The sequence below is a fragment of the Ursus arctos genome, unplaced genomic scaffold (assembly GCF_023065955.2).
Source record: "Ursus arctos isolate Adak ecotype North America unplaced genomic scaffold, UrsArc2.0 scaffold_32, whole genome shotgun sequence".
In the NCBI taxonomy this organism is placed as follows: Eukaryota; Metazoa; Chordata; class Mammalia; order Carnivora; family Ursidae; genus Ursus; species Ursus arctos.
The window spans coordinates 13,156,987-13,177,189 of record NW_026623008.1 but is presented as its reverse complement, the minus strand read 5'-3'; the positions used below and the strand labels follow the sequence as shown (position 1 = coordinate 13,177,189).

The following is a 20,203-nucleotide window of genomic DNA, read 5'->3' as shown; positions in this document are numbered from 1 at the left end:
AGCGCTGGACCCCGGGGGGCCCCGATGGGACCTGTCTGCTTTGAGACTTCCACAACAGGTGTCCCAAGGCCCCTGCTAGGCCACGCATCCTTTGGGCGGGGTCTCTGATTCAAACAGGTGCCTGGTTTGCTGGAACCATCCCCCTCCATCCCACTCCTTGGGTGTAGTCACCTTTGAGTTTGGAAATTTTCAGCTTTCATTTTTGACGGTGCCCCCGTCCCTGGTGCTGGGTGCAGAGGGGGCTCGCTCAGCAGAGCTGATTGATGGATTGTTGGGCTGACAGAGGGCAGCTGCCTCCCACCTCCCTCCCATTCTCTTTGCTGCTGCTCTGCTATTTTTTTCTCAAAGGAAATAACTTCATGATGTAATATATCATGGCGATTAAGAGCCAGGCCCTAGAATCTGACTGTGGGATTTGAATCCCAGCTTTGCTGGCTGTGCAACCCTGGGCGGGTTTCTTAACTTCTCTGTGCCTCAGTTCCCTCATCTGTGAAATGGGGCTGGTAACAGTCCTGGTTATTGCGAGCATTAAACGAGATGGTGAATGGCAAGCACGCAGCATGGTGCCTGGTTCTTATTGACAACGGCTGCTACTTCTGGAACACCTGCTGTGGGTCACATGCCATGAATTACTATATGCCAGGCTCCACTTGATCTGGCTCTAAAGCTCGGGCTCCATTTGCCAGCCTACTCTGTCTCCTGGGTGAGTATCTGTGTCCTTGACTCCCAAGTGTCAGAAACATTAGGGGCATGAGACCTGTCCTCAACTCAGTGGCAGAAGGCTAGGGAGTGTCCAAGTTAGCAGGACATGCTTTCTCTACTTCCAGGTGGGGGTCTTCCAGACCACCCAGGTCCCAACATGCCCTAGGAAGGGATCATCCTAGTTCCAGCCTCCTCCTTTTCCCCCGGAGTTCTCAAACCTCTCCACCTGTCCCAGGTGCTTTCCCTGCCCCATGAGCCATAGCAGAGCAGTCATTATGTAAATGTCTGTGCAAATCCCCTGGTGTCAAGCTGCCAGCTCTCTGATGAGGCAGGGCCACCTCCAGGGACCCCCACTTCCCAGCCATGGAACCCCGGGCCAGGGCGGTCTGCTTCCTGTTCATCCTGCTGCAGGTCCTGGCTGTGCCGGCTGAGAACTCAGACTTCTACCTGGCTGGGGATTACCTTCTGGGTGGCCTCTTCACCCTCCATGCCAACGTGAAGGGCATCGTCCACCTCAACTTCCTGCAGGTGCCCCAGTGCAAGGAGTGAGTCTCCAGTGTGAGGCTGGAAGTGGTGATGGGGGTGGGGTGGGAAGCCTGTGCTGATCCTGTGGTCCTCAGGGGACCAGGCCAGGACCCAGGGTTCGAAATGCTCCTCCTCATTCATTGCCAACCCCCCATCCTGGATTATCCCCACTGGCCCGCAGGGAGAACCCACAGTTCATGTTACCAAGATCCGCAGCAATTGTGTTCTGAAACACAGAGACCTGGTTGTCCCAACGTCACATCTCTTAATAAAGAGTTACAGGATATTTGAGCCTGGAGGGGTTGTAGGGACTATCAAAACCACCCCCACCTACTTTGGCAAGTGAGTCCACGTCAGGGCCCAGTCTAGAAACCAAGGGTTATGCCTTTGGAAAGCAGAAATGTGGTTTTTCTGTAGGAGGTTCTCAGACTGGAGGGGAAGGTTTGCATTTCCCTAGGGCTGTGGTTAGGTGGGTGGGGATGCTTCCAGGACTGGAAGGGATTTCCTTTACCTACCCTTCCCCTGTGAGCCCCACGGGGTGGCAGCATCATTCGAGATTAGGTGGGCTATCTTTATGGAAGCATAGGACTATGAATTAGTGACCTGGTGCAGAGAGGGTGAAGGCATTTTGAGAGAGAGAGATAAAGGAAGGAGTGTGCAAAAGATGATAAAGGACTGACTCTAAGAAATGCACCCTTTCTGCGATGTGGGGGAAGGTTATATGCTGATTTGAGAATGGTGAGGGTGATGGTGCCAGTGATGGGACTGGGCACATTATTGAATGTTCTGATGACTGTGATGATGATGGGGAGTTCCGTGAAGTGACGGTGGTAGGGTTGGTGATGCTGATAATGTTGATAGCAGTAATACTGATGATAATGCAAATGGTGAAGAGTATGATGATGATGGTGGTGGTGGTGATGGTGTTGCTAGTGGTGGTGGTAAGGATGGAGGTGGTGGTGAAGATGATGGTAATGATGGTGATGAAGATGATGATGGTGATGATGGTGATGAAGATGATGGTGATGATGGGGGTAGTGGTGGCAGTGGTGGTGATGGTGGTGATAAAGATGATGGTAATGATGGTGATGAAGATGATGATGGTGATGATGGTGATGGTGATGATGGTGGTATTGGTGGCAGTGGTGGTGATGGTGGTGATGAGATGATGGTAATGATGGTGATGAAGATGATGATGGTGATGATGGTGATGGTGATGATGGTGGTATTGGTGGCAGTGGTGGTGATGGTGGTGATGAGATAATGGTAATGATGGTGAAGATGATGATGGCGATGATGGTGATGTTGCTGGTGGTAAGGATAGTGGTGGTGGTGAAGATGATGGTAATGATGGTGATGAAGATGATGATGGTGACAGTGGTAGTGATGGCAGTGGTGGTGATGGTGGTATTGGTCGTGGTGGTCACAGATATATGGTTTTAGTGATGGCAGAGGTGATGGTATTGTTCATAGGAATAGTAGGTTTGACAGTGTGACAGCAATGAGAGTGACGACAGAGATTGTAGTGGGTAATGGTGATCACATTGGTGGACATTGATAGAGCAGTGATAGAGATCATAGGAGGGTGGTAGTGGTGACAATGGTAGTGACTGATGGTAGGCACAAAGATCATAGTATGAGAGGTGGTCATAGGGATGATGGTGATTCTAGAGCTGTGGTACGGTGTGGCGACCATGATGTGATAAAAATGCCACAATCTTCTGGAGAGGCTCCTTCTCAGACAACTCCTGGATTTCTTATGGGAGGCAGAAGGGACAAGCTGGCTCTCCTATCCCTGCCCCTTCTCACTGTGGACCTGCACCCCCCGCCCCGTGTGGCTCCCGCAGGTATGAAATGAAGGTGCTGGGCTACAACCTCCTGCAGGCCATGCGCTTCGCAGTGGAGGAGATCAACAACCATAGCCACCTCCTGCCGGGTGTGCTGCTGGGCTACGAGATGGTGGATATCTGCTACATCTCCAACAACGTGCAGCCCGTGCTCTACTTCCTGGCTCAGGAGGACTATTCCCTGCCCATCCAGGAGGACTACAGCCACTATGTGCCCCGTGTGGTGGCCGTCATCGGCCCTGACAACTCCGAATCCACCGCAACTGTGGCCCACTTCCTCTCCCTCTTCCTCCTTCCCCAGGTGAGGCCCCTGGCTCCTGGGGGAAGGAGCAGGGGAGGGTGCGGAGGAGGGGTTGTCCAGAGGACTCACTTCCCCCACTAGTCATGGGGGCTAGGAGGAGGCAGGAAGCAGAGTTGGGATGTCAACCCCGGCCCTGCGAAGGCAGCCCGGCTGGTGGGTTAAGAGCTCAGGCTTTGGAGGCAGACAGACCTGGGCGTGCATCTTGGCTCTGAGTCTTGGCCATGGTGAGGCCTTGAGAAAATCTCTTAATCCTTCCGAGCCTCAGCTTCCCCACCTGTAAAATGGGATGGTAAGAGTTCCATCCCAGGACTGTCTGAAGGTTAAAGGATTTAACCTCGGTAGGAGTTTGTGTGGTACGGTAGCTCGTCAGCGCTGCAGTGGTCATTAGGTAAAGCACTTGGCACAAAAACGAAGACTCAGAAAGTGCTCATGGTTATCCTGTACAGTTGCCTAGCAGAGGATCTGCCACAGAGCAGGTCCTCGAAAAAGGGCCATTAGTATTAGTGCTATTATTGTAAGTGTCATCGTCATCATGATTAAAAATGCCTCAACCAGAATTGGTCTAAAGTTTTTATGCGTTAAGGCACAGGAAGCCAGCCCATAGTAGGTAGTTAAAAATACTATAATTTTTGCCATCATTTTTATTATGTAAAGCACCAAGGGTCTGACACATAGTAGGTGCTTAGTAAATGTTAATATGCTTATGTGAGACATCTAGTCCGGGACTAACCTCATTCTTTCATTCACTTAACCAATATTTATTGAGCACCTCCTGTGCTAAGTGCCGTTGTCGGGCTGGGGATACAGCAGGGGACAAAATGTAAGAGCCTATCTCCTAGCGGGAGAGACAGGCCATGTCAGTAACCACGTGATAATGCTGCGGGAAAGTGAGGAGTTCAGTGCACAGAACTGAAAGGCAAGCAGGGTCCGGGAGGCTGGACAGGTCGGTGGGCAGGTGGAACAGGTAGAGGGGACTGCAGTTTCCAGCAGGGTGGTCAGGCAGGTCTCGTTGACAACTGGACCAAGACCTGAGGCAGGTGAAGAGGTGAGGGTGGCTAGAAGAGCCCTCTGGGACGAGGGGGCAGAGAATGCAGAGGCCAGCAGGTGCCTGGTGCATTCACAGAACCTGGGAGCAGAAGCGGGACCCCGGGGGAGAGTAGGAGGAGATGAGGTCGGAGAGGAGAGGGCTGGGGACAGTGATGGAGCCCTCTGGGGGCCACTAGGACTCTGGCTGTCCCTGAGTGACTTTCGGAGCCATTGGAGGGTTTTGAGCAGAGAAGTAAGGTGACTGACAGGTGCGTGCCGGGTCACCCGACTGCCATGTTCAGCAGAGACCACAGGGGGAAGGATGGGGGGGGGTGCTGTGGGGGCAGGTGGGGCGACGGTGGCCTAGGGAGGCCCTCGCTCATGCTGGCGGCGGTCCCCTCCGGCAGATCACCTACAGTGCCACGAGCGACGAGCTGCGCAACAAGCAGCTCTTCCCAGCCCTGCTGCGCACGGTGCCGGGTGCAGATCACCAGATCGAGGCCATGGTGCAGCTCATGCTTCACTTCCGCTGGAACTGGATCATCGTGTTGGTGAGCAGCGACGACTATGGCCGCTACAACAGCCAGCTGCTCAACGAGCGTCTGGCCACCCGCGACATCTGCATTGCCTTCCAGGAGACGCTGCCCATGCCACAGCCCAACCTGGAGATGACGCAGTGGGAGCACCAGCGCCTGGAGGCCATCGTGGACAAGCTACAGCAGAGCTCGGCACGCATCGTGGTCCTGTTCTCGCCCGACCTGGTCCTGCACAACTTCTTCCGCGAGGTGCTCCGCCAGAACTTCACGGGCGCCGTGTGGATCGCCTCTGAGTCCTGGTCCATCGACCCGGTCCTGCACAACCTCACCGAGCTTCGCAACACGGGCACCTTCCTGGGCATCACCACCCAGAGCGTGCCCATCCCGGGCTTTAGCGAGTTCCGCATGCGCCCCGCCCAGGCCGGGCCGCCCGAGCCCAACAGGACCAGCCTGGGGGCCACCTGCAACCAGGAGTGCGACACCTGCCAGGACACCGCAGCGTCCTTCAACACCATCCTCACGCTCTCCGGCGAGCGCGTGGTCTATAGCGTGTACTCGGCCGTCTACGCCGTGGCCCACGCGTTACACAGCCTCTTGCGCTGCACCCAGACTGCCTGCTCCAAGAGGGTGGTCTACCCCTGGCAGGTAAGGCCCCGCCCACGGACAGTCAGGGCCCCGCGGTCAGGCGTGGAGTGGTTGCCATGGAGACCGCCAGGTGCACGGGCTCTGTGCTGGCCTTCCCGTCTTCTGCTGGGTTCTGGGCAAACTGGTGGGAGAGGCCATGGGACCATGCCCTGCCTCCAGACACATAGAACCAGACAGAAGTCCTTCATGGTGACAAAACTCCTTTTTGTATTAATGTAATCATTGCCATCCAAGATGGGAGGAGATTTGGGTGAAATTCCCTGGAAGGAAGCCTGGCAGGCAGTGGGCACCCCAGGTCCCCTGCCGTCTCTCTCCAGGCTGAAGGCCTTGGGGGTGGACCTGTGTATTCCGTCTGCTCTCTCAGGCCCTGCTTCTGGCTTATGCATCTTCTCTTGTCCCAGCTTTGTGTTGTCTGGATTCAGACTCGGAGTTTAAATCTGTGTTTTTCTGATTTGCACACACACACACACACCCCAAACTATGAAGTCTTCCCGGGGGTAGAAGGTTTTCCCAGGGGTCTGGAGGAGCACAGGGGATTTACATCAGAGATGTTCACTTCATACCTTGCTATCCAGCATCTCTGTGCTTGAATGGCTCCCTGGCTTTTTCATACTTTGGGGTTCAAGCACTCCCCCAACCCTTGCCTATATTCTGTCTTTATTCTCCCCTTCCTCGCTTTTCCTGATCCCCCAACTCTGAATATCTGTTCACTTCCTTCACAGAGCAATTGAGTTCGCTCTTTCAAAAATTCCCCCTTCTCTTCATCTATTTATTTGTACCTCTCTGCCCCATAATCTCAGAGCCTAACTTTGCAACTCTAAGTGCTTATTTTTTTGAAAAATGCAATTATTCTTTAAAAGGAATTCTTGTGCCAGCCAGCAAAATATTCTATTTTATTGCATGTGCTGCTGCGTTAATATACATAATTGTCACGAGTGTTTTACTGTCTTTCGAGCCTCAGTTGTAGGCACTGAGCCCCTGGTATACATCGCCCAACTCGTGGCCATCCTGCGAGGGTGGTAGTCTACAGATAGGAAGACTGAGACAGGGAGTCAAGGTGACCCATCGGGGAAGGTTTTAGTGGTAAGCGGCAGACCATGGCTTTGAACGCTGGTCGGCCCTTTGACCCCACCATGGTGTTCCCACCGCGCTCTGCAGCTCTCCCAGCCACGAGTGCAGTGGCTGTGATGAAGGACCAGTCGACTTCTTTCTTCTCCTAACAGTGGAGACCCAAGAGCTCCGATCATAGCAATCAGAACACAACACGTTGACTGAGCTAACTTCTAGGCCCTGGCTGGGCACTGTGGGAGCAGCAGACCCTCACCCTAGGAGGGACGAGAAAAGCCAGTAAGATCCGTCTCTGCAGCAGGGGGTCAGAGTTGCACTGTGTGTTCAGGGGCCGGGGAGGTGTTCAGGGGGCATCACTGGGAGCGAGAGGGGTCAGGAAGGCATTGGACATTCCAAGAAGAGAGTGGTGGCCTGGTCGTGTGGTCAGGCCACTGAGGCCAAAGGACAGGGCACTAGGGGAGCTGCAGGTGACATTGGAGGGCATCACGTGCCAGATGAAGGAGGTGGCGCTTTGTTCCGGACTCAGTAGGAGCCCACGGAGAGTTCCAAGCCAAGCGCGGAGATGCTGTTTTTGAGGTGATCCAACCAGCCATCTGGGGTTGAGGTGGAGGGGGGACAGAGACAGAAGCAGGGAGCCCAGCACTCCCTCTGTGGATGTCCCCCAGGATCTCCACTGGTGCGAACAGTGTCACCGTGGGAATTAGGAAACAATGCCCTTTTGTGCGGACCCGTTAGACCATGAGCCACTTTGCTCAGGATGGACGCCGCCCTACCCCAGGAGCGTGGCTTGGAGGGGGGTGAGCTGGGCTCCAGCTGTCCCTCCCCTTTGTCCTAACAGACCCACTTGTGCGGGACCCTCCACCATGGCTGGGTCATGCCACGCCACCCTGCTGATTTTTGTCATAACACTGACCCCAAATTATTTTATCGTGTTTACTTCCTTACTTGTTTATTGGCTACTCTCTACCCTGCCTCCCCCTTCCCCCCACACGTAAGCCTGAGAGAGCAGAGACCTTTCAATCCTATTCCGTGCAGTAGCCCCAGCTGCTGGAACTGGGTTTGGCTCAGAGATGACTTTCAGTGAATGTTTATTGAATGAATGAATGAACTGATCGAATGAGCAGTTACCGTGTGCTAACCCCTTTGTGTGAATTGCCCTCTACCCCCAGGTAGGCTGTGAGTAGACACTGTTACTCGGTGATTGCTCTCCCACATGCAGGTTCAACGATGTGATGGTCACCCAGCTAGGGAGTGGCTGGGGGCTGGTGATGCACAAGGGCGGGGGCAGGGGCGATAGAGGGGAGGGCAGCTCTGGGGTGGAGGGGTGAGGCAGAGGGAGAGGCCTTGGGTGACGGGAGACTCGTGGTTGGAGGCGGGGAGGACACCCGGCCGTGGTGATGGGGGGTGGGGTTGTGCTCAGGGTCAGGCTGGGGAAATCCAGGCTGGTGAATGGGAGAGGGCTGGGCAGTCCCTGGGCAATGTTCGGCAGGGTATGGAATCACAGAGGGTGGGGATTGCAAGGTCTTCTCAGACTCTTAGGGTCCAATCCTTTCGTTTTCCAAATGGGGATGAGGATGGGGCCCTTGGGGCTCTCACAGCCACCGGCCAGCCAGGACGGCACGCTTGGTCATGGTCACCTGCTCGCCATCCTCACTCGCTCTCGGCTGCGCCCTTCTCTCTGCCTCGGTCCGCCCAGCATCGCAGCCACGGCCCATCTGTGCATCTGTTGGGAGGCCGAGCTTTGTACCCAGGCTGACCTGGGTTTGAATCCCAGCTTTGCCACCACTAGCTGTGCAACCTTGGGCAAGTTATGGGATATCTCGGAGCCAGGGATTTCTCATGTGTGAATAGAAGGAATGATATGCACCTTGCTGAGTTCTGGAGAGGACTGACCATGCTGTGTGCCTGGGACCTGGTGCAGAGAGAAGCTGAATGTCTTCCTCTTTGTCTGCATTCATTTCTGACACCAGTGTCTGGACGATGATAGTCCAGGCCTCCTCCCACTCAGGAGAGTGGCAGGAACTTTCTTTCTTTCTTTCTTTCTTTCTTTCTTTCTTTCTTTCTTTCTTTCTTTCTTTCTTTCTTTCTTTCTCTTCTTTCTTTCTTTCTTTCTTTCTTTCTTTCTTTCTTTCTTTCTTCTTTTTCTTTCTTTCTTCTCTTTCTTCTTTTTCTTTCTCTTCCTTCCTTTCTTCCTTCTTTCCTTCCTTCCCTGCTTATCCTTCCTTCCTTCCTTCCTTCCTTCCTTCCTTCCTTCCTTCCTCCCTTCCTTCCTTCCAAAAGATTTTATTTATTTATTTGTCAGAGAGAGGGAGAGAGCACAAGCAGGGGAGGTGGCAGGCAGAGGGAGAAGCAGGCTCCCTACTGAGCAAGGAGCCTAATGTGAGACTTGATCCCAGGACGCTGGGATCATGACCTGAGCCAAAGGCAGATGCTTCACCAACTGAGCCACCCAGCCATCCCAGGGACAATACTTTCTGACTGCCTACCTTGGAGCCCTGGAATCCCAGGTTGCTCAGCCTGGCCCAGCCATGTCAGTATGGGGATATGACCTGGACACCAGGACCTGGCTCCCCGCGGACCTTCACCATCTTGAACCCCGTCCAGAGACCTACCACCTGGGAGGAGCCTCCCTCCTCTCAGCTCCCAAGACCATTGCCCTCAGTCCTAGCAACATGTGCAAATGCCAGAGAAGCTTCCAGATTCAGGACCTCGCTCCCTGGACAGGGTGGGAAGAGGGCTAGGGCCCGGTTTCCTTGACTATCTGTCTGTCGGACCCAGAGGAGAGGTGAGCTCCGGGCCCCCAAGATATAGCCCAATAGACTCTTTCATTTATGGAGGGAAAATCTAGGAGCCAGATTGATCGAGCTGGAAGCTCTTTTGGGGCCAGCTCAGAGAGGCTCAGTGACTTGCCCAAAGTCACACAGCACATTGAGAAAAGAGCTCAGATTGGAATTCAGGCCAAATGATGCCCAGTCCAAAGCATGTTCCAGTTTGTACCAGCTTCTGCATACTCGGAGTGATGGGGGATGGCATGGGGAGAGACTGGAGAGTGGCTTCTAGCGGTGGGGAGGCAGGAAACACCCAGGGGGCAGGGGCAGGTTCAAGCCGGCCCTTGCGGGTGAGAGAGGCAGCGGGCTCTGGAGCCCAGGTGATAGGTACCCCAGGGATGGCCGAGGTGACTTCTAGGGAAAAGGAATACAATCAACACCTGGGCCGGACGTGAGTACTTACTGGTTTTCAGGCACTGTCCTCAGTTCCCACCATAGGTAAACTCACTGATGGCTTCAGAGCCCAGGAGACAAGGTTTTTGTTGTCCTACTTTGCCGAAGAGGAAACTGGGGCTCACAGAGGTCAAGCGACAGGTCCAAGGCCTCAAAGCGGGTGGCAGAGTTGGTGTCTAAACCCAGAGGTATCTGACTCCAGAGCCAGCGCGCTCAGCCACTGCCTCCTGGACGGCCACCTGTACACTCCTACAGCGCCCTTGGGCAGGTGTGGGAATCAAGGCTAGGGGGGTGGGAGAACTTCCCCCAGGCATGGCCCAGGCTTGATGCCAGCCTCCCTTCCTTTCCCTTTGGCCCCTGTAGCTGCTTCAGGAAATCTGGAAGGTCAACTTCAGCCTCCTGGGCCACGAAATCTTTTTCGACAAGCAAGGGGACGTGCTCATGAGTCTGGAGGTCATCCAGTGGCAGTGGGACCTGAGCCAGAACCCGTTTCAGAGCATCGCCTCCTACTACCCTGTGCTGCGGCAGCTGAAAACCACCCGCAACGTGTCCTGGCACACCGCCGACAACACGGTCAGCTCTCCGATGGCTTCCAGGGGAGCCAGGGCCTGGGGTTGGGCGCTGGCTGGAGCTGGGGTGGCCCGGGTGCTTCGGACCTGAGATCCCTTATCAACAGCCGGTGGGGTCTCTATTTGTGGGGGGAACGTCTGGGCCCTGTCCCTCCCAGTGACTAAGCACTGGGGATGTCTAGGGCTTTCTGGCTCCTCAGGACCCAGGGACTCAGGGGCTGTGCCAAGTGAACGTTTCTCCTTGCAGGTGGGTCTGTCTCCCAATCTCCCCTTTTATAAAGACATCAGTCGTATTGGAGTACGGGCCCACCCCACTCCAATAGGACCTCATCTTAACTAATTACATCTGCAATGATCCTATTTCCAAATAAGGTCACAGTTTAGGTCCTCAGGGTCCAGACTTCAATCTATGAATTTTGGGGGAAGGCGATTCAACAAATAACAGTGTCTTTGCCTGGGTTTCTCTTAGAAAGCAGAGCCTGAGGCAAGAGTTTACATGCAGATAGTTTATTCCAGGGTATGTTCCATGGCAACAGGAGTAGGTGATGGGGGAGAGCTCGTTAGGGACACAGGGAACGTCAGTAGAAGGAAAAGTTCTCAAGCTGGACGCTGCTGTGAGCTCAGTCTTACCAGGACCTTCTGAAGGACCACTTTAGAATTGTCCCCAAGGGAGGGAAGAGGATGGGATGGATCCACGGGTCTGTACCACCCCCCACCCACCATAGGTCAAGGGTCTCCCCACGGGGCTTCGACTCTCTCGTGCTTCCTGGTCACACGTGTGTGAGTGCCCAGCAGTTTCCCACGAGCATCTCACACCCTGGCCCCAGGGCAGAGAGCGAAAGAGACTGAATGTCACTTAGGTGAGGTGCTGACAGGTAGCATCCACACAAAGTGGTTACTGTGGCTGTGGCAGGAATAAAAGGAGGTTTGAGATGTGAGGGAGTCCACAGAGACGTCCATTCCTCGCTGCGCTCACTGTGGTGTTGTCTTTCCCCTGGCCCGTGGGGTGGGGCTTTGAGGGCAGCAGCCAGCCCAGTCCCCCTGGTGGGAGCTGAGCGGACCCCCCACAGGCCCTGCTGCCTTAGCGGGGTCCCAGGTGGAGCCCCTACTCCTCATGTCTCCCTTCTGCCACCCATCGTGGAGTGTCCTTCACCCTCAGCCACTTGGCTGCTGGGGTGATCCAGACACTCATCCCCAGGTGTCTGAGCCCGTGGTTGCCTTGTCCTTGCTGGCCTGTGGCTGTGGCAGGTGTCCAGCGGCGGTGGGGACTGGGCCACCGTGGCCAATCTCCCGGATTCCAGGCCTACTCCTTCCTTTCCCCTTGAGTACCAGCCACCTAGCTGCTCACATGAATCCAAGTCAGTTACCTCCTCCTTCCTTGGCTGTCTCGTTCACTGACATCAGGCCCCTGAAATGACCAAGGGGGGACCAGACAGCCTCTTTTGTCTGCTGGTGGAAGTATTCCCTCTTTGGAGACCAGAACCTGTGTTCTAGCAGAGTCCAGGCTTGTGGGGATGAGACGCACCAGCCCCATAGGGAGCCCCCGAGAACCATGGTGAGTGTGGTTAATCCTTCCACCCCGTGGTTGCTGGACCCCCGTATTCTAGCTGTTGGGGCCACAGTGCTATATACCAGCCTCCCAGTCCATGTTTATACCTCATCCTAAAGGGCAGTGGCCCTACCCTCAAGGTGTTGTCCCCAAGCTGGACCTTACCTGAACCCTTAGTATGCCATTCCATCATCTCATTAGGCCTGGTACTTCCAGGTGACATGGCATATGTTGGGATCAGTGGATCTGGGGGTCACATGCCCATGTCACACCCCCTTTGCCATATAAGGGGTCTCTTGTCTGAGGTGATGTTCTGGGGGGACCCATGATAGTAACTCATTCAGTCCCTCTGGCCTCGGATCGTGGCACCCCACTGAGGACGGGGGAGGCGAGTTCTTACACGGACGCATCAGTGCTCCCTCCAGGGAAGAAGACACCCGATGTGGTAGACATGCCAGGGTGTACGTAGACTGGAAGCAAATCCAGGGCTCAGCGCGGTCTCTGGGCTGGAAGGTTAGGTGCTTGGCAGTGGCTATAGCTACGCCGACCATGGAGAGAGGGGCCCACACTGCTGCACTCATACCCACACCCTCCATCCCTGACACTGTGGGCGCTCTATCTGTGGCCCATTGTGTGAGCCCTGGGGTGACAAGGGCAGAGGCCAGCCGACCTGTGCTGGAGGCCTCATCCTTTCTGTCTGGTTTTTATGACTCCCTGCGTTCTTGGATTGGCATTCACACGAGACACAGAGGTTTGAGGAATGTACTTGTTCCCCCTGGCTCTGCTTTGGCCTCATCCAAAGTGCATCCTTTCCATTGCATGGGGACCTGCCACTCCTCCTGCCCGACCCCACAACTCCGTGCATCTGAGGGTCACTTGAGGTCCTGAGGCCACGTGCTCATTTCCCACAAAGGCCCAGCAGGACACGGGAGCTGATTTGCAAACAGTGAGTTGTACATTGTGGAAGGCGTGTTGTAGCGGCACCATGCAACTCTCTTCCTAGGGCTTGCCCATCTTGTCCTCTGCACGTGATGTTCGCGTCGACACATCTGCCTGCCCAGACGGCCCGAGTGGCAAGGAGAGCGCGCCCTGCACCCAGGGCCGCCTTCAGAATCTTTTTGTAAGCTTGTCATTCTCTACCTTGAAAGCAGAAGCCATCTGAGCCGCCTGCTAAATGTGGGTTGGAGCAGTATCGCCAAGAGCAATTAATGTCCCCCACCTGGAGAGGTCCATCAAGGGCCATACTTGTTTAATGGTATGAGGTGTAAGAGGTAATGACTCGTCCTTTAGCGTTGAGAGGATGTCTTGGCATTCCCCAGACCACGGGACCCCTAAAAGCATCACCAGTGTGGCAGGCCCCCTTTGAATCTTTGAAAGGTTTATCCTGATCCCTAAGGATTCATGTCCTGGTGGGGCATAAAGAGTACTTGCTACTTCCCACTCACCAGATTCAATGAGTGCGATGCTGTGGATACAGCGGACCAGCATGAGGTACTGAGGAATGCCAGAGTGATCTAGCTCCGTGTAGACCAACCCCTGATGGAGAGAAGTGTAAACGTAACCTGTGAGATAGTAAACGCTAAGGACTTGAGAGCTTTCTTCTCTTTTCAGTAGGCATTTAGGGCTGTGTCTATCCCTCTAAGTACTGTGTTCACTGCATTCTAGAAGCTTCGGTATATATTAATTAAAAATGGAAATTATGGTTAAAAAAACCAATTTTTTCCAAATTTTTCTATTGTGGCAAGATATACATAAATAGTTTACGTAATTAAAAATGGAAATTATGGTTAAAAAAACCAATTTTTTCCAAATTTTTCTATTGTGGCAAGATACACATAAATAGTTTACATCTACACCATCTGAAAGTGCACAGGTCAGTGGTAGTAGGTGCATTCACATTCCTGTGCTAGCACCACCAGCCTCCACCTCCCGCACTCTTCATCTTCAGAATGGAGACTTTACACCTGTTCAACACTAACTCCCCATTCCCACCTCTCCCCAGCTCTGGAAACCACTGTTCTACTTTCTGTTTCTATGAGTTTGACTAAGGATCTCCTATGAATGGAATTACTCAGTAAGCCAGTTCTTGTGACTGGCTTATTTCACTCAGCATCATGTCCTCAAGGTTCATTCATTTTGTAGCGTGTGTCAGAATTGCCTTCCTTTTTAAGACTGAATAATCCATTCAATCAATGGATTATGACTATGAATAATCATAATCCAATAAAAAAATGTCACATTTCGCTTATCCATTCATCCATCAATGGGCACACTCAGGTGGCTTTTACCTTTAAGCTATTGTGAATAATGCTGCTATCAACATGGGTGTGCAACTATCTCTTTGAGACCCTGCTTTCAATTATTTTGCGTATCCACCTGGAAGTGGAAACTGGATCATGACTTTATTCTCTTTTTAATTTTTTGAGGAACCGCCATATTGTTTTCCACAGCGGCCGCACCATTTTACATTCCCAGCCACAGACAAGAGGTTCCAGTTCCTCCACACCCTCGCCAACACTGCTTATGTTCTGTTATTATTATTATTATTAATTATTATTATTATTATTATTATTATTATTTTGGTAGTAGCCATCCTTTTTTTTTTAAAGATTTTATTTATTTATTTTGACAGAGATAGAGACAGACAGCGAGAGAGGGAACACAAGCAGGGGGAGTGGGAGAGGAAGAAGCAGGCTCATAGCAGAGAAGCCTGATGTGGGGCTCGATCCCATAACGCCGGGATCATGCCCTGAGCTGAAGGCAGACGCTTAACCGCTGTGCCACCCAGGCGCCCCTGGTAGTAGCCATCCTAATGGGTGTGAGGTGGTCTCTCGCTGTGGTTTTAATTTTCATTTCTCTACTAATTACTAATTGAACATCTTTCCAAGTGCTTATTTTTCACTTGTATCTCTTCTTTGGGGAAATCTCTACTCAAGATCTTTGTCCATTTTTGAATTGAGTTATTACGTTCTAGGAGTTCTCTATATGTTCTGGATATTAATCCCTTGTCAGATATATGATTTACAAATATTGTCTCCCATTCTGTGGGTTGCCTTTTCACTTTCTCGGTAGTGTCATTCGATGGACAGAAGTTTTAAATTTTCATGAAGTCCTATCCAGGACATCACTGCCAGATCCAGCATCATGAAATTTGTGTCCTCTGTTTTCTTCTAGTTGTTTTTATGGTTTTAAGTCTCCCATTCAAGTCATGGATCCATTTTCAGGTAATTGTATATGGTGTTAGGTCCAACGTTATTCTTTTGTATGTGGATATCCAGTTTTCCCAGCACCATGCATTGGAAAAACGATCTTTCCCGCACTGAATGGTCTTGCAACTCCTGTCAAAAATCATTTGACCTTATGTGTGAGGGTTTGTGTCAGGACTCTCTATTCTATTTAATCAGTCTGTATGTCTGTCTTTATGCCATAACCACGTTGCTTTGATTACTGTAGCTTTGTAGTAAGTGTTGAAATCAGGAAATGCGAGTCCTCCAGCTTTGCTCTTTTTTTAAGAGTACCTTGGGTATTCAGGTCTCTTGAGATTGCATCTGAATTTTAGGATGGGTTTTTCTATTCCTGAAAAAAAAATCACTGGGATTTTGATAGGGGTTGCATTAAATCTGTAGATTGCTTTGGGTGCTATTGACATTTTCACCATGTTAAGTCTTCCAAGGCATAAATGTGGAATGTCTTTCCATTTACTTGGGTCTTAGTTTCTTTCAGAAGTGTTTTGACCTCTTCTCCTCTGTTCTGCTGCTGCCTATTTAGCTGGAGCCACCACTGTTTCTCACCTGGGCTATTGTGACAGTATTCTACCTGCTCCCTCGCTTCTGCTCTTGTCCCTCACAATTTAAACTCAACATGGAACCCAGGACATCCCTGTTAAAAGGAAGTCAGATCCTGTCACTCGTCTGCATGGAATCCTCTCATAGTTTCTCATTTCACTCAGAGTAAAAGCCCAAGTATTTTGACACCACCTCTTTGAGTTGATCAGCCCTGATCAAGCTCAAGCTACACGCCCTTGCTGCTCAGTGACCATGCCACGTGCCCCCTGCCACGGGGCCTTTGCATATGCTGTTCCCTCAGCCTGCATAGATCTTTTCCTGGCTTGGTCCCTCACAGCTTTTAGGTTTCTGCTCCAGTGTCAGCTGCTCAGTGAGGCCATTCTTGCTACCCCATTCGAATTTGCAATCAGCCCTTCCATCACTTTCCATCCCCACTGCATGGCACGACTTTCCCTCATGATATTTATCACCGCCTGTCAAGATACATATTATATGTGCGTTGTGTCTTTTCCCCATGAAAGTATTAATTCCTTAAGAACAGAGACTTGGCCTCATTTGGTTCACTGCTGTATTCCCAGTGCTTGTCATCGGTATGAGCTCAATACCTTTTTGAATGAATGAATGAGTGAGTGAGTGAGTGAGTGAATAGCAAGCTGAGAGTCCATGAGTAAGAGTAGGATGAAGTTAGTTACTTAGGGAATAGCGAAGAGATGAATTTGGAAGGTGGTGGTGGGGACAATCCATGGCAAAAGGGTGGTAAGGTGTAGGTCTGGATAAGGTGATTGTGCGTGTTGGTGTGCACGTGTGTGTGGTCCCGTGGAGGCAGAGGAGACTGCCGACAGCCTGGAGAGGCTGGCAGGGGATCAGATGTTTCATTTTGGCTGATGGAGAGCCCCTGAGTTTTATCCAAGAAGGAGCTGCAGGCAGGAGAACAAGACGTCTGGAGATATCGTCTGATGGCCGTGAGCAGGAGGGATGACGGGTGGAGCAGGAAGACAGGTGACCTCTCAGAGGCAAGAAGGGAGGGGCTCTGGGATCAAGTGGTCCTACTGTAGCTCCCCTTGTCTGGGCCCTGGCCCTTCATACGTGTGCTCTTGTAACACCCTCCTATTTAGGCATCAAAATGACTTTTGTACCACCTGAATCTAATCAGGCTGCTCCCCCACTCAGACGCCATCATTGCTTCCCACTGCCCCTCCATTCTTAGTGTCCCCCACATGAGCCTTCAGGATGGGGCTCTCCCACCCTCCACCCTTCTCTCAGAGCATGCTGACTCCCTTCCATTCCCATGCCTCATTGTCCTTACTGTTCCCTCTGTTTGTAATTCATCCATGGGCTCAATAAACCATCAGTGGGGGCTCCTCTGTTCTCTAGAAATAGAGCAGTAAGAACAATAGACATGGCCACTCCCTACCCACTCTTGTTCATCTGAAAACCCCTGCCCCTCCACAAAGGCCGTGTTAATTAGACTCTTAGATGGCAGAAGGTGACATCATTGAACACTCCAAGGGTAGACCATGAGGACTTCAGGCACGGATGGATCCAGGGTCTCTCTCCAGATCTCAGTTCCTTCCTTGGGAGTGTTCCCCCTCTGTGGAGACAAGGTGACTGCTAGCAGCCCCAGAGTCACATCTTATCTGCCTGGGAACCTCAGAAAGTCTCAGTCTCAACAGTTGGGTGCTGTTAACCTGAAGAAGGTGAATTAGGTCTCAGGGAGGCCAAACTAAGATCGTCCCTACAAAGGTCCAGTTCTAATGGCAGTCCCTGCTCCCTCCCCATCCCAGACAGGGGCCAGGTTTTCTTCCCCTGAGCATCCTGCTAGTTGGGCTCCAGGTCTCTTGTCCTTTTCCCTCCAGATCCCTGTGTCCATGTGTTCCAAGGACTGCCGCCCTGGGCAAAAGAAGAAGCCGGTGGGCATCCATCCCTGCTGCTTTGAGTGTCTTGACTGCCTTCCTGGCACCTTCCTCAACCGAACTGCAGGTAGGACTTGCAGACCCGCACCCCTGCCCTGCCTTGCCCCACCCCACTCTGGGCTCTCAGAGCCCTTCATCTTTGGGCGGGGGGTTTCTGGAGTCTCCTCCAGGGACCCTGTCTGATTTCAGTGTATCTCCCTAGGAGCTGGTGTAGAGAAAAATCTTCAATGCACACTGTTAGGGAGCTGATCAGCTGTCACTGATCCCCACTCCACACACATGTAGCCGAGGGCCCAGGGGTGTCAGACCAGAGAATGTCCACTGGACGGATGAATGAATGAATGAATGAATGAACATCTCTGTCCACAGAAGAAATGTTTCTGGCAGATGGGGACAGGATCTTATTTATGTCTTTATCTTCCCAGTGCCTAGTGTAGTTCAGAGCATATAATTTTTCTCAGTGAATATTTATTGAGTAACATCCTTGATTAGAAGAATTAACATCTCCTCCATAGATCATAAACTCCAGGAAGGTGGAGACAATGTCTTCTCTCTGTCCATATTAGTGTTGAGCACGGTTCACAGTTGGGGCTCAAATTACTTTTTTCATGACTTCCTTGATTAGTCAATTAAGTGGATATATCCATCTACCAGAGTCCTTTTATGTGCCCAGCAGAGCCCAGGGTACAGAGTAGGTGCTCAACAAAAGTTTGAACGATTTCACATGCTTTTCCTCTCCTGGTTGGTCAGTAGCCTGAAGGCGGGGGACTAGGTTTTATCCATGTCTGTGGCCTCCCATGTCAGGTGCTCGAAAAAGAATTTGTTGAAATGAATTCTTTGACTAAATGCTTGAATGTCTATCCCACCAGAGGGTAAAGTCTTGGAAGGAAGGAATTACAGTTGCTAAGATCTGAGTCAAGGGAACCTCAGTTCAAATCTTACCTCCGTAACTCAGTGGTTTCCTGGCTGCCTGGCTGAGCCTTATGTTCCTCATCTGTGAAATGGGGTGGCAATGGGGAGCTGATGGGCCAGTGGATCTGTGAGGGGTGGCTAGGACTGTAGGCGTTGCCCTCAGCTCACCGCCCCCCACCTCTGAGACCTGGCCTGGTGCAGGTGCAGAAGATGTGGGTGCTAGCAAGATGGGTGTGGCTGACAGGAGCTGCCGTGGGCTCTTGCAGACGAATTCGACTGCCAGTCCTGCCCAAGTTACGAGTGGTCCCATAGGAATGACACCTCCTGCTTCAAGCGGCAGCTGGCCTTCCTTGAATGGCACGAGGCATCCACCATCATTGTGGCCATGCTCTCCGTCCTGGGCTTCCTCAGCACCCTGGCCATCGTGGTGGTCTTCTGGAGACACCTGCACACGCCCATGGTTCGCTCGGCCGGGGGCCCCATGTGCTTCCTGATGCTGATACCGCTGCTGCTGGCGTATGCCATGGTGCCCATGTATGTAGGGCAGCCCACGTTCTTCACGTGCCTCTGCCGCCAGACCTTCTTCACCCTCTGCTTCACCATCTGCATCTCCTGCATCACCGTGCGCTCTTTCCAGATCGTCTGCATCTTCAAGATGGCCAGGCGCCTCCCACGCGCCTACGGCTACTGGGTGCGCTACCATGGACCCTACGTCTGCGTGGCGTCCTTCACGGTGCTCAAGGTGGTCATCTTGGTGGGCAACGTGCTGGTCATGAGCGCCAACCCCACCGCCCGCGCCGACCCCGATGACCCCAAGATCATAGTTCTGTCCTGCAACTACCGCAAGGCGCTGCTGCTCAACACCAGCTTGGACCTGCTCCTGTCCGTGGCGGGCTTCAGCTTTGCCTACATGGGCAAGGAGCTGCCCACCAACTACAACGAGGCCAAGTTCATCACCTTCTGCATGACCTTCTACTTCACCTCCTCCATCTCCCTCTGCACCTTCATGTCTGTCTACGAGGGGGTCCTGGTCACCATCCTGGACCTCTTGGTCACTGTTCTCAACCTTCTGGGCATCAGCCTGGGCTACTTTGGTCCCAAATGCTACATGGTCCTTTTCTACCCGGAGCGTAACACGCAGGTCTACTTCAGCAGCATGATTCAGGGCTACACCATGCGGAAGGACTAGCATTGCCCACAGGCTGCCCAGGGGGCTGGAGGGCTCCACTCTGGGGGATGGAGACCGGGGGGGGGGCTTGCTTATTCAGCCCCAGCTGGGCACAGGGATGCCATCCCTGACTATCACCTCCTCACCCTGCTCTGATTTGGCCCCTCCCCGCCCTGCCCCAGGTTCTCTGCATCCTGGCCATGTTTACGCACCTGGTGGTGGATGCCTAAAAATATTCACACTTCTCCTATAGCTGTTTGGCTTGCCAGGCACTGCCACTCGTTCTAGGAAAACCACCCAGGGTGACCTACCTATTGGTCTCCAAGGCAGAGGTGGATTTCAGCAGCCAACAGTCGCCATCTGGTGGTCACAGTTGGTGTCTGCAGGTTCGGGCTCCTTCCTTTCAGTCCTGTTCAGGAGGTGAGGGAAGGACACA

At 52.6% G+C, this 20,203-nt stretch overlaps 1 protein-coding gene across 1 annotated transcript; it reads left to right on the top strand.

Moving 5' to 3' along the window:
* The first annotated feature begins 1,065 nt into the window (after positions 1–1,065).
* On the top strand, positions 1,066–19,788 carry TAS1R2 (taste 1 receptor member 2). The gene is made up of 6 exons (XM_026520176.2): positions 1,066–1,247; positions 3,075–3,375; positions 4,809–5,582; positions 10,235–10,444; positions 17,631–17,754; positions 18,866–19,788. The coding sequence occupies exons 1-6, from the start codon at positions 1,066–1,068 to the stop codon at positions 19,786–19,788; spliced, it is 2,514 nt and encodes an 837-aa protein (XP_026375961.2).
* The last annotated feature ends 415 nt before the right edge of the window (positions 19,789–20,203 follow it).